This window comes from Adiantum capillus-veneris, chromosome 27 (assembly GCF_014529385.1).
Source record: "Adiantum capillus-veneris isolate H3 chromosome 27, ASM1452938v2, whole genome shotgun sequence".
Taxonomy (NCBI): domain Eukaryota; kingdom Viridiplantae; phylum Streptophyta; class Polypodiopsida; order Polypodiales; family Pteridaceae; genus Adiantum; species Adiantum capillus-veneris.
Window position 1 is genome coordinate 131,536,000 of NC_140957.1, and position 13,774 is coordinate 131,549,773.

At 42.3% G+C, this 13,774-nt stretch overlaps 1 protein-coding gene across 1 annotated transcript; it reads left to right on the top strand.

The window, feature by feature from the left end:
* Nucleotides 1–4,847: 4,847 nt before the first annotated feature.
* Nucleotides 4,848–6,358, top strand: LOC147422778 (uncharacterized). The gene has a single exon (XM_086503264.1). The coding sequence runs from the start codon at nt 5,008–5,010 to the stop codon at nt 6,181–6,183; it is 1,176 nt and encodes a 391-aa protein (XP_086359390.1). The 5' UTR covers nt 4,848–5,007; the 3' UTR covers nt 6,184–6,358.
* The last annotated feature ends 7,416 nt before the right edge of the window (nt 6,359–13,774 follow it).

Consider the following 13,774-nt stretch of genomic DNA (forward strand, 5'->3'; position numbering starts at 1 on the left):
TGGAAAGCTGTTGTATTGTCCTACTAGAGATCTCTCCATGTTAGCATAATGGTTCTTGGTGTAGTGGGAGCCACATTTCTTGAGGAGAGCTTTGCGTCACCGTAAAAGATTCATGTTATGCCAATTCCTTGAGCCATTGTTGCAAACACCACCACTCAACTAGCATAGCAAGAGGTCACATTGTACCATGACGTGTTAGAGACATGCTTCGCAAATAGAAACATGTATGAATTCAACATTTGCAATCTATATAATAAAGACACTTGTTAAGTATATGTTGTACAAATTTGCAAGTATTTCCATCCAATTGGTAATAAATAATCCTAAAGTATACATTACAATGAGATTACCTACATCCAATAAGTTGTTTTAGAGAAAAGAGGTGATACATAACCTCTCTAACCTTTGACCTTTCACTATTTGACACTCATCAATTTCAACACTAAAGCAACCTTTGTGCCAAGCACTGCAAAACAAGGAGAGGCAAGACCTTAGACTTCAAAGTCTATGATAAAAAAAACACAACCAAAAGTAAGAAGTATATTGTTCCCTTGCACCAAGGGGTGTTTCTTTCAAATATGAGATCGTCTTGGCAAGCGTCATAATGTGGGCATCCTTTTCCTCCATTTCTCTCTCTCTCTCTCTCTCTCTCTCTCTCTCTCTCTCTCTCTCTCTCTCTCTCTCTGCCTATATTATATTGTTGTGCATAATCACAAAAGGTTGATAGATGGCAAAAATACTTGTTATCCAAGCCTTCACATGGACCATCGTGGTCTCTTTCTACCATGACAAAATCCATGTCGTCCCTATCACAGTGACTCAATGTGCATCTATCAATCTGAGAGGATGGTCATCCATCATGCTTATTCGCTTCGAGGAAGATCCCTCTTGGCTTGTCAAAGGTGGATGAATGTGTAAAGCTTCTCTTTCTAAATGATGCGCTTGGAACATGTTCAAATGTCATAAGTCCCTCAAGGCTTTCTCTACAAACTCTTGCAACAGCAAGCATGCACGTATAGGTCCACTGCAGTTAGGGGGACTCTCTTGAGGATCCTTTACGGCCTAGTGCTGCAAAATCACAGAACACTATTGGCGCTCGGATCAAAGCACGAACCTAAAATTTTTACTTATTGCAAGTAGGGTACGATTTAATCGAGCTTTGATCTATAGAGTCCGACACAGGAAAAGGAGAAGCGTGAATTTTGAATCCCAAGAAGCAGGATTGCATACCTGAGCAAACAAGGATGGTAAGGATTAGTAGGTAGAGTAAATAAAAGATGCACGTGTCTGCGCTGAGGCTGAGCGACGACCGAGTCGAGAATGCGTGAGGACTCGGAGAGGATGGCTCAGCAATCAGCATGCTTGAGAGAGAGGAGTCACTAGTGCCTGGGCCTTGTGCTATGCGCATGAGATAATCACCAGCAAGTCTGAGGCATCCTCAAAGAAGACGACTCAAGGAGTCAAAAATCAGGAGCGAGTCGCGAGTGCACTGCAAGCCTGCGAGTCACGACTCACCACTCACGAACCTCAATTGTTGGCCGCCGATAAATTGAAATGCAAAATCATGAGATGCAGTATTGATTAATGCTCCAGCCTCCAGCGACCTGTAATCAGTGATAAGTGAGAATACCTATACACATACTACTAAATAGACTATACTACAAGTTCACACTATGCATGCATATGTGTGTGTGTGTGTGTGTGTGTGTGTGTGTGTGTGTGTGTGTGCACGCGTGCATGTGTGTATGTGTGTGTGTGTATGTGTGTGTGTGTGTGTGTGTGTGTGTGTGTGTGTGACACCTTACTCCTTATACTTGGGCTTAGCCCAATACAAAAGATTCATGGTGAAGCCTTTATGGACCATCCTAAGCTTCATTTGATGCCTAAGATGCCAATGACGCCCAAAATGACCTCCAATTTAAGGCTGGGGCTGGGGCCGGAGGTCGGGGCCGGGGGGCTGAGTGGCAGTGATGTGGGTCCTTGAGGGACCATCTCTCTTCTTGGTCCCTTGCTGAGGTATATCTAGAAGCACTTTTTGCACATTGCTCTTTGATAGACCGTCTCCTTTTGGACCCCTATTGAGATGCAACCATTCCTCCTTTTGGTCCCCTATTGAGATAGGTCTAGAAGCACTTACCTAGATCCTAACTCATGTTCCCCTTTTATCTTCCCATATCAAGTGATCAATTTAATATGAGAAAAACGTTTGGAAAAGTTAAATATTATATTATATGACAATGAGGGTGACATCCTCTATATATGTAATTTTTTGAGGTTGTGGTCATCTTGATACAGTTGTGCTCATTCATTGTATACATGTACAGTTTGACGTTTATGTTTATGGTTTTTCATTTAGTTTACGATTATGATTATGATATGGGAATTAGGTTATGGCTATAGTTTTGCAATTATGGTATGACAATCAGGTTATGGTTATGGTTATGGTTTTGCAATTATGGTATGGCAATCATGTTATGGTTTTGGTATGGCAAGCAAGTTATGGTTATGGTTTTGCAGATATGGTTTGGCAATTAGGTTATGGTTATGGTTATGCTTATGGTTATGGTTTTGCAACTATAGTACGGCAATCATGTTATATGGAAAACAAGTTATGGTTATGGTTTTGCAAATATGGTTTGACAATCAGGTTATGGTTATAGTTATGGTTATGGTATGGCAAGCAGGTTATGGTTATGGTTTTGCAAATATGGTTTGGCAATCACTTTACGGTTTTGCAAATATGGTTTGGCAATCACGTTATGGTTATGGTATAGCAATCAGGTTATGGTTATGGTTTTGCAATTATGTTGTGAATATCGTAACAGTTTTTGAATTATGGTACATTTATGGTTTAAGAATCTTCTTGTCATTATGGTTATGATTTTCAAATCATGGTACAGTTCCTACTTGAAAACGTTCATAATGTTATACTTGCGGTTTTCAAGTCATGTTTTAGTTATGGTTAGAAAATCTTCATGTCGATGTGCCTATGGTTTGGGAGTCGAGGTTATGGTTATATTTTTGAAAACTTGTCATGTTTAAGCTTTTGATTTTTGGTTTCGTTATACTTACAATTTTAATCATTTGTATTTGAATGTACCTCTCCCTCTTCAGCGTCAAACTTTAGGTGGAGTGCGGTTGCTTTTGCACTCTTCCTTTAGGACGAGAGGGTTGGTTCCTGGTGTTGCAGTACATGCAGCATCAGTTCCCAGCCCTCTCTGCCTAGAAAACATTTTGTAGGTTTTGGTGCCGATACAGGTGTCAGAATAGGCTAGATCTGGTATATCCCTTGCAATAGGCGTCGATATGCACACTGTTATCAGCATTGGAATGATTAAAAGAAATTGGCGCTTATTTCAACGGGTATACCTACGCTCATTTCACCGTTTATTCGGATGATAAGTATACTAGCGTTCATACCAACAATACGATACCGACGTTGATATCGACGCTTATACAGGGCTTTTTATTCTTTAAAAAAACTTATTGTTGTCGATACACGTGTCGATATTCATGTGACGTGTTGTAGTGCAACCAAAAAAGCCCTTGATGTTGTAGCCATTTTAAATGCCTCAGTAGTGTCCTTAGGGCTGCAAACTTCACCTTCATGTTACTCTAGTATGAAAACACGAGGAAACAAAGGTCCTTCATCCTCTACAACCCGAGTTGACTTGGTTCACGGATTAAGAGACCAGTAGCAAGTCCGCTAATGGTGGTTGTGGCCCTGCATTGTGGGACAGCAACATCATTAAGAGATTAGAGTCGATTGAGTAGCAAACATACAATCCAGAGTAAAACTTGCAGGCTGCAACGAGGCCTTTGCAGGTCTCTCTCTCTCTCTCTCTCTCTCTCTCTCTCTCTCTCTCTCTCTCTCTCTGTGTGTGTGTGTGTGTGTGTGAAGATTATATTGTTGTGCATAATCACAAAAGTTGATAGATGGCACAAATACCTATTATACAAGCCCTCATATGAACCATCGTGGTCTCTTTCTAGCATGACAAAATCCATGCAGTCCAGAATGCATGAGGACTCAAGAGAGGATGGCTCATGAATCAGCATGCTTGAGAGAGAGGAGTCACTAGTGCCTGGGCCTTGCTCTATGCGCATGAGATAATCACCAGCATGTCTAAGCAAGGAGCTCGAGCATCCTCGAAGAAGACGACTCAAGGAGTCAAAAAATCAGGAGAGAGTGGCAAGTGCACTGCGAGCCTGCGAGTCACGACTCACCACTCACGAACCTCAATGGTTGGCCGAAAAATTAAAATGCAAAAACATGAGACGCATTATTGATTAATGCTCCAGTCTCCAGGGACCTGTAATCAGTAATAAGTGAGAACACCTATACGCATACTACTAAATAGACTATACCACAAGTTCACATTATGCATGCATGTGTGTGTGTGTGTGCGTGCGCGCGTGCGCATGTGTGTGTGTGTCACCTTACTCCTTATACTTGCGCTTATCCCAATACAAAAGCTTCATGGTGAAGCCTTTATGGACCATCCTAAGCTTCATTTGATGCCTAAGATGCCAATGATGCCCAAAATGGCCTCCAAATTAAGGCCGGGGCCGGGCTGAATGGCAGTGATGTGGGTCCTTGAGGGACGTGATTTGGAATGGGGCAACAAGGTGATATGAGATATCTTTGTGGGCTATATTGTACTTGCAAAATTCAAAGGTGCAGCCTGTAATAGGGAGTAAGCAATGACGTGAGGCCTCGCCTCAAAGGTTAAAGGGTACTGTTGGATGCACACACTGAAATGATGTGGGTTTGCTTTTGAGCTTGCGATGAAAGAGGGATGGTGGAGCTCTGAATCCTGATGCGGCTGCGACCACTAAAAAAAGAGAATTGCCTCGTGGAAAAAATTGGATAGTCGATTGCCTAGGCTAGACTCTCAATTTCCAAATCATGTAGAGTCTCAGCTGCTGCGATGCATGGTACGTACGACGTGGAGCCCACAGGCTCCTTTAGCTTCATCCAATGAAGCTGCGCACATTTAAAAGCAGATGGCTGTGCCCGAATCCTTTCAAGTTTCATCGCTATCTCACGCTCTCTTCTCACAACAAGCTAGACTCCAAGTGAGCGAAATGGGTTCTGGAAGCCGTCTGGCTCTGCTGGTGCAGCACTCCTTCCGCAGGATCAGCAGCACAAGCACAAGCACTGCTAGCCCTCTTCCGCCGCAGCAGCAGAAACTCTACTCAGGCGCAGCAATAGGGACATGCAGATTTGAGGCCGATCTGGCCGCACGGGCGCAGCAGCTGCAGCTGCAGACCGGCGGCGGCAGCGCCCATCTCAACTGGCTGATCGACGCCTGTGCCTGCACGCTCGCCACCCACTCCTCCCTTGCCTCGCTCCTTATCCATACCCCCTCATCTACACAGGAACATCCTTCTCCAGATCCCTATGCACAGCTCAACTCACAGTTAGCAGCTATACCTCGAGAGCGCGCAGACGAGGTGCTGAGCTTTCTCGACGTCTGCACCTCCCTCCAGCACATGGCTGAGGACGCTGAGCGCCAGCTAGGCTGGCTGCAGCGGGCGCTGCACATCGCGGGGCAGGCCCTGCGGATGCCTCACATGACACGCGCCAAGATACAGGCAGCCGCCCATCGGCTCAGATCGGCCTGCCATCAGCTGGACGTCAATGCCAGCAAGCATTCCAGGGACGCAGCGCACGCTGCCCTCAAGCGATCAGTGCAGACAGCAGCCCCTGCATTAAGCACTTCAGATCTGGCCGCCTTGGACGTCACCCTGCTCATCTCCTTGCTGATACTTGCTTCCACCCTCTCCACCTTCTCTGCTCCCACCAGCTCTGCCATGCGCAGCACGTGCAAGCTGGTCGCCCGATACTGCAGCAGGGCCCGGTCAAGGGCGACAGTAGGACCACTCTTGTGGGCAGCCCCTCTGCAGCGGCTGCAGCGCGATCTCAGGCGGGAGGAGATGGGTGCTGTCTTCCTGGAGCTGCAAGGCCTTCACTCTTCCTCAGCCTCCCTCCTCGCCGCCATGACGGCTGATCAGCTAGACAGCAGTGAGGGCGTGCAGGTGTTGCAGATGACGCAGGGCGTGGATAGCCTGCGTAAGAGGGCGCAAGAAGCCCAAGCGTGTTTGTCCACGCTTCGGTCTCACCTGGCCTCCCTCTTTCAGGCGCTTCTCTCGCTCCGCCTCGCCCTCCTAGATCACTGATCATCAAGGAGCCAGCGCCCCCAATTTTGCCCGCTAGCTCACCCGCACCATGAGCTACAGCCCGCTACACTCATGTACACAGAGTAGGCACTTTCCTCTTCTAATCTAATTGAATATAATTGAGGCTTGTACAAAATATTTCACGTGTCAAAAGCAACATTAATATACTTTAGCCTGTCTCGCTGTCAAAACTGCTAACAAAAAAAAGCCATCATTAAAACCTCGTTCTGCAAGTTGAACTAGCTTACTGGCAGCCAAAGAATATTTATGCAAGTAGAGAACAGGAAATATATTAAAGAAAAGAGAAAGAAATACAACTTTGCCTCGCAGGTGGGGATAGAGGCATCCCTCGCATCGCTTCAAAAGGGAAAAAAAGCTAGAGTTCTAGGCAGGCAAAATCCATAATTAATCTCCCTCTAGAGTAGATCTTAAGCATAAGATCCTTCAAAAGATGCCATCTATGATTTCTTTGGATAACATGTAGGGGGGCCATTGGCAACATCTTGCATCTGATTAACTTTAGCCTGTCTCGCTGTCAACACTGCTAACAAAAACAAGGTGAAGAATCACTGTGGCCTGCTAAGGAAATGTGATGGAAAAGTAGATGAGAGTTGTAAAAGAACATTTATATTATAGAAGGAAGATAATATTTAAGTAACCTTCCTTTTCAATCAAAGAGGACTTTGTCCACCATCAAAAACCTCTATATCAACGGTTCAAAAGATGCACATTTTCTCAATCTTCCCCCATGGCTTTCTGAAGGCTAAAAAAGCTTTATTATTACATTGACTTCTTTGAGCTTTCATCACTTCACACCATGTAATCAAGTTTGATCCAAGATAGACCAAAAGCAAGACTGACTCTCTCTCTCTCTCTCTCTCTCTCTCTCTCTCTCTCTACCCCAATAGAAGTAGAGTACTCCTAAGTTTGTTGAACAAGGGCTAGCACCTCATGCAAAATAATGTCTATCATAAGCTTTTAAGTTTGGTACTATCAAAGAATTCTTTGCAGCATCTTACATATATTTATGTTTGTTGCATCTTACATATGTTATGTTTGTTAGAATATATCAAGAGGCTATGTCATGCATCATTTTTAAAAATGCAATAATAGGAAGAGAGTATTGATTGTGTTCCACTTGGAAAAGAAGATATCCCTACAAGAAAAGAGGCAATGTTTCTTTGGCGGGGACGAGCGGTACAAAGAGAACCCCCACACCACAAGGGATCGTTTTCAATGACCCCCAGCCAGTGTCCGAGAAAAGTGTGCCTCAGCTTAGCCTTGAGCCGGTTGCAAAATCAAAGTAGCCGGTTGAGGGGAGGACAAGAAGGAGAAAATTCCGCTTAAAATACATGGAAAATAGTGTAATTTTGCAAAAATACGGGCTAGTATGGTAAAATTTCCGGTTCAAATTTGTCTTGGAGGGATTTTTGAATGTTTGTGAAAATAATTTTTCCCGGAACACTGCCCCCAGCAAGAGTGAAAGAAATGGACCCCCAAAGCCATTTGTGCCTCACAACCACACGTTGAAGGAAAGAAACGTAAGCCTTTAAAGTGAGAGAGAGTGAAAGGGATATTGTTCTCAAAAGGTGTGCAACATAAGATTTGACTGATAAACAAGATGTTCAATCGATTATGATATTAATTTTTGTAATGATATGGAACCCATTCTCTTAAATAAAAGAACTGTTTTACAAACTAAAATAACAAAAATACGTGAAAGAGGACGAAAAAGATTGTGTCTGTCCAAATTTTTAATGGTCCTCTTTAAAGAAAGAAGTACACAATTGTCAACACCTTTCACAAAAACCTAATAAAAATATTTGAAAACAACCAGATTGTACACGTGTCCACCATCCGATCGACTTGCATCCACGGTCCAAAAATTGCACCAAAAATCCACCCACCCTACTATGGCCTTCTGTGCACAAGCCAAAAAGCCATCTTTAAAACCTCGTTCTGCAAGTTGAACTAGCTTGCTGGCAGCCAAAGAATATTTATGCAAGTAGAGAACAGGAAATATATTAAAGAAAAGAGAAAGAAATACAACTTTGCCTCGCAGGTGGGGACAGAGGCATCCCTTCAAAAGGAAAAAAAGCTAGAGTTCTAGGCATGCAAAATCCATAATTAATCTCCCTCTAGAGTAGATCTCAAGCATAAGATCCTTCCAAAGATGCCATCTATGATTTCTTTGGATAACATACAAGGGGCCATTGGCAACATCTTGCATCTGATTAATGGCAACATCTTGCATCTGATTAATACAAGAGAGACAGTAACTTTCTTTAATTGTATGACAAAGGGATTGGAGTTGTCCTCCATTTTTGCTTGAAGATTGTTTCTATCCTCAGAGATGGCTAGCAAGCCCACAAGTAAGCCATTCTCCACATATTCCATAGTGGAATATCCATCCTGACCTTTGAACCCATTGTTTAGAGCACCAATTGAGGCTCATCCACCCTGCAAATAATTTCTTCAAGACAACCAGAAGAAATATTGTTCAAAGGTTAGAAATCTGGATAGGGGTTAGTCATGTTCCATTTCTCTACAAATCCCCCCAGGTTCTAATCCCTCCTTTGAAACACTTGTGAGCTTTGATTGTCAGAATTTTACCAAGCTTTTTGGCAGCCCACCCCAACCAAATAGAATCCTCGGTTAACATATGGCAGTTAGACAAAATAGACTTGGGTAAGTGTAAAACCTCTCTGATGCTGAACCAAGAATTCCACACTCTAATAATGAGTTGGAAGCCTACGTGTTTGAATTTCTAGCCAGAGGAGATCACATCCCAAAGAGAGAGATTTCTCTGAGCTTTGTAATCTTGCGCATAGAATTAAGGAATGTGTCTTTTAATCAAACAGGCCCAGAAGCCTTCACTATCGATGGCTCTAACTATCCATTTGCCTACCATTTTGACTGCCATGTTGTCTATATCCAGAATGCCTAAGCCTCCCCTTGTTTTGTGGTAGCAGCAAGTCTTCCAAGCAACTTTGGGAATTATAGTAAATTCCTTAGAGCCACCCCAAAGAAACCTTCTTGCCAAAGACACTACTTGCTTGAGTTGGGTAGAGGTGGGCCTACAATATGAAAGGAAAACAAAGACACTACTTGCTTGAGTTGGGTACAGGTGGGCTTCCAACATGAAACGAAAACAAAGGTCCTAGAAGCCAAAGAGGGTTGAAAAGCCTGTCCCATAAACACTTTCCTTGTGAGTTTGTCCATGATCCACTCCCACCTTTGCTCCATAGTTACCTTGAACCCCATTAGGATCGCCAAAAGCCTGAAGACCTAGCCATTTGATATCACTTTGCAGCCTACATCTATGACAAAGGAGGGAGTTACCCCATTTGAAGCTTTAAAACTAATCTTTTGATGGCGAATTTGTGACCCAATAGCTTGACAAAAAATATTCAGACATTCCATGAAATCATCAACTGATTCATTATCTACATTAGTAAGAGCATTTGTATCATCTACAAACATTTGTAAACAAAGATCATTTGAGGACCCAACAATCTTGATACCTGTTAACTTGCCTTCTTGCATCCTTTTCTTAACCAGCCAGCCAAATGCATCTGAGGCAATAGCAAACAAGAGTGGGGCTAAAGGGGAGCCGTGCCTGATAGACCTCATCAGAATAATTACATTAGTTAACTCCCCATTCACAAATATTCTGGTAAAGGAATTTCCAAACAATACCTGAACAAACCTGATGGATTTTTTGCCCAATCAGATAAGAAGCGTTTTTTAAATAAGTGACGGTATTTCCATGAGGGACACTCTCGAGAGAGGAAAACAAGTCACAATGTGAAGTAATGTGCTTTGTAACACCACTATCAAAGTACCAAACATGTGAATGTGCAACAACTAACATACATGCATCATGATAGGAGGATCATAAATACCGCATTTGCATCTACATCAATAGCACAATCATCATTTCTAGAAGATTTTGCAATTGCTTTATTGGTTGTAGATCAAGCCTCTTTCTTCTTGGCCTTTTTTGTCTTCAACTTAGGACATTGCTTTATCAAATGAGAATTAACCTTGCAATAATGGCATGTGTCATAAATTAAATCTAATATCTAACCAACCCAAATGATTTTCTCACATTAAGCTGATCATTTAATGTGGGATAATAAATGGGAACAATGGCTAGAATATAGACATGTGCGTACGGATCTATCTCAACACGGGGCCAATAGTAAAGGGGTCCAAATGAGACATGGTCTGTCAAAGATAAAGGATAACTAATGGAGCTTAAAATACCTTAGGGTTAGCCTCATTAAAGACCTCCAATGGTTAGTGTTAAAAGTCCCTTCACCTTAGGCAAGCTAGGGTTGAGCTTGAGGTGGGAACCCGACCTAAGCTTGAGGTGCTTGTCGTGCTTGATGACTAAGGTGCTTGAGGTGCTTGTCATGCTTGATGACTAAGGTAATTGAAGTGCTTGTCATACTTAATGAGGAAGGTGCTTGAGAAGCTTCCCATGCATGGGGGGTAAGGTGCTTGAGCCAAAAAGAGACCCAAGAAAGGAGGTGGAAAGTCCCAAAGTTAGGGGAATCTTTGACTTAATCTCCCACTCACCCAAAGGGCACCCCTTTTCTCAAGGGGCACATGGGACACATGTCAGACTCTCCTTATGCTTAGCCACATGGTTTGTTTGAATGCTATAATTGGCTGGGCTAAAGAGGGGTCCAATGAGCTTCTAGTTCCATCCAACAAATATCTAGATATTTTCAAGCTCTCTCTCTCTCTAAGGGATAAGGAGGCCACTTGTTCAAAGACTACCCATGTAGTTGAAACGTATGCTGCATGTGATTGGTAAGGAGGCGAGGGGTCCAATGAGCTTGAGACATGGAAAAAAGGGTAGAACTCACCCCAAGCAAGCAAGGGGTGTGCTAGGGGGGTATACACCACACACACACAATCATTTTGTGGATTCATTCTCACTTGGTGAAAGTACAGGAACTCTACCTCCTTCTCCAAGCTTGTGAGAAGTTAGAGCCTACACCAACACTCTTGGCTATGGAATGAAAATCCAACCAAGAGCCATGCTTCAATGCTTAAGCTTTCCATCGTCATTACTATGCTATTATGTATGCTAGCAAGACGATTGATGATAAGGAGGAGCTATTTCTTTCTCCTATGGAATGTTTCTTCTTCCTCTTCACTACCCTCATTCCCCGCTAGCTCTCTCCACCTTTGAAGGTGTTTGAGGCCTTGGGACTGAGGCTTGGGATAGTTAATGCTTTCTACAAAGTTTATGTTATGCTTGTGATGCATGATGATTTCCATCTTCATTGCATCACCTAGGTCACAAGGAACACAAAGATTGTATTGTACCAAGTCTCTCTTGATGGGAGAAACTATAATACAAATGCCTATTGGAGGGGGGACCGGCTCCGTATGAATCCGGTCCTCAACTGTTGTCATGTTCTCTAAACTCTCTTTCTTGCAAAAGTATTTTTCATGCCAAGTTAACTAAGTACCATGTTTATGTTGCTATCATCAATTAAGTTCACCCGCTATACTCAAAAATTAACCTCACAAGAGTGCTTTATCTAATTTCTTAATTCCGCTACTACTATCAAAGTTCTTAGGCCATTTCCATTACAGCATGCATCTTCTTCTTGCCTTTTTCACCAAAATTCCTAGAGAAGTTGATGCCAGCAAAAGCATTAGATATGAGAGATGATCTACTACTCACAAAATAACCACGAGAAGTGGTTGCATTGGTTACCACCTCCAACAAAATCCTGCTCAAGTGCATGATGTTCAGCCATTTTCTTTCTTGAAAGTGACTCTTGTAATAGCAATGTGCATATGCATCAAGAACAATATGCACAAATTATCTGTCAAAAATAACTTCACTTGCAAAAACCAGTTTCTCATTGATATACTTGACACAAGCAAGAAAAGTATCCATGTCATCTTCCTCTTGCATAATCTTTGACTCGATCTCTTTACACAGTAATGTAATTTTAGCCTAATTGCAACTTACATAAAGACCAATCAAAGTATCCCAAGCCTTTGTCATTGATTTTATTGATAAATGTGAGGAGTGATATTGTGTTTCACACATAATGCAATCAATGCATGCGCCTGAGCATCTCTAACATCCCAACAAGATTGCATAGTTGTAGGCAAAACCAACTCTAACAGCAACAAACATGCTAGAACCCGCAACATCCTCAATAGATCCTGTATCCATAGAAGGTGGATGTGAATCAATGTCTTGCACAACATTGTACACAAGAACATGCGTCATCAGATAAGCCCACATTGGGTAGTTGTCCCCATCCAATTTTTCCTCAGCACAGCGAACATCTCGAAATCATTTATGTTATTGTCAACCAATGCGAGTGATTTCGTTCTGCAAGCTGAACTAGCTTACTGGCAGCCAAGATTTATGCAACTGGTCCTTTTTTTTTAGAGGACAGGAAATATATTAAAGAAAATAAATTAAATACAACTTTTTCTCACGCGTGGGGAGAGAGGCATCCCTTCAAAAGAAAAAAAAAACTAGAGTTCTAGGCAGGCAAAATCCATAACTAATCTCCCTCTAGAGTAGATCTTAAGCATAAGACCCTTCCAAAGATGCCATCTACGATTTTTTTGGAGAACATGCAGGGGCCATTGGCAACATCTTGCATCTGATTGATACAAGAGATAAAGTAAGTTTCTTTAACTGTATGACAAAGGGGTTGGAGTTTTCCTCCATTTTTTGCTTGAACATTGTTTCTATCCTTTAAGACTACCAAGCCCACGGGTACACCAGTCTCCACATATTCCAGAGTGAAATATCCATCCTAACATGTACACCCATTGTTTAGAGCACCAATTGAGGCCCGGCCACTTCTTGTTTAACTTCCTTTCTAGTTGCTCATCAAATTCTAGTATGCAGGAGAACTTCTTGTAGGCCTTCTAAGCATATTGTTGCAGATAGATTTCCTTGTTCTGCCTAAATTTTGAACTCATTTGTAGAAGTATCAACTTATCCAACCTGCAAACAATTTTTTCTCCCCCTAGCTCATCTGCATTATAAGATACAACCCGCTACACTCATTTGTGCTACTAGAACTTTCCTCTTCTAATTGAATATAATTGAGGCTTTGTACAAAATATTTCACGAGACTCGTGTTAAAAGCAAAAATATACTTTAGCTTGTGCAACTCGTTTTTGTCTCACTGTCACAACACTGCTAAGAGAAAAAGACATTTTTAAAACCTCCTTCTGTAAGGTGAACTAGCTAATTATTGGTAGCCAAAATTTATGCAACTGGTCTTGCTTGGTGGGTGTTGCTATAGAACATCCATATAAATTGTGTGTGTGTGTGTGTGTGTGTGTGTGTGTGTGTGTGTGTGTGTGTGTGTGTGTGTGAGAGAGAGAGAGAGAGAGAGAGAGAGAGAGAGAAAGACCCTTTATCCCAAAAATTTTCCTCCTCATATATTTTTTGCACCAAGTCAAAAAGCTCAACGTGATGTAACTTAATTTGAGTTGAATGTTGTAGAAGAGAGGGGGAATGAAATTGGTTCAAGTGACAATGAAGATAATTAATTTGTTATGCATTTATAATCACTCAATGCTCTTG

Coding starts and splice junctions, on each gene's coding strand:
- LOC147422778 (XM_086503264.1), top strand. CDS start 5,008: ATGGCTGTGCCCGAATCCTTTCAAGTTTCATCGCTATCTCACGCTCTC.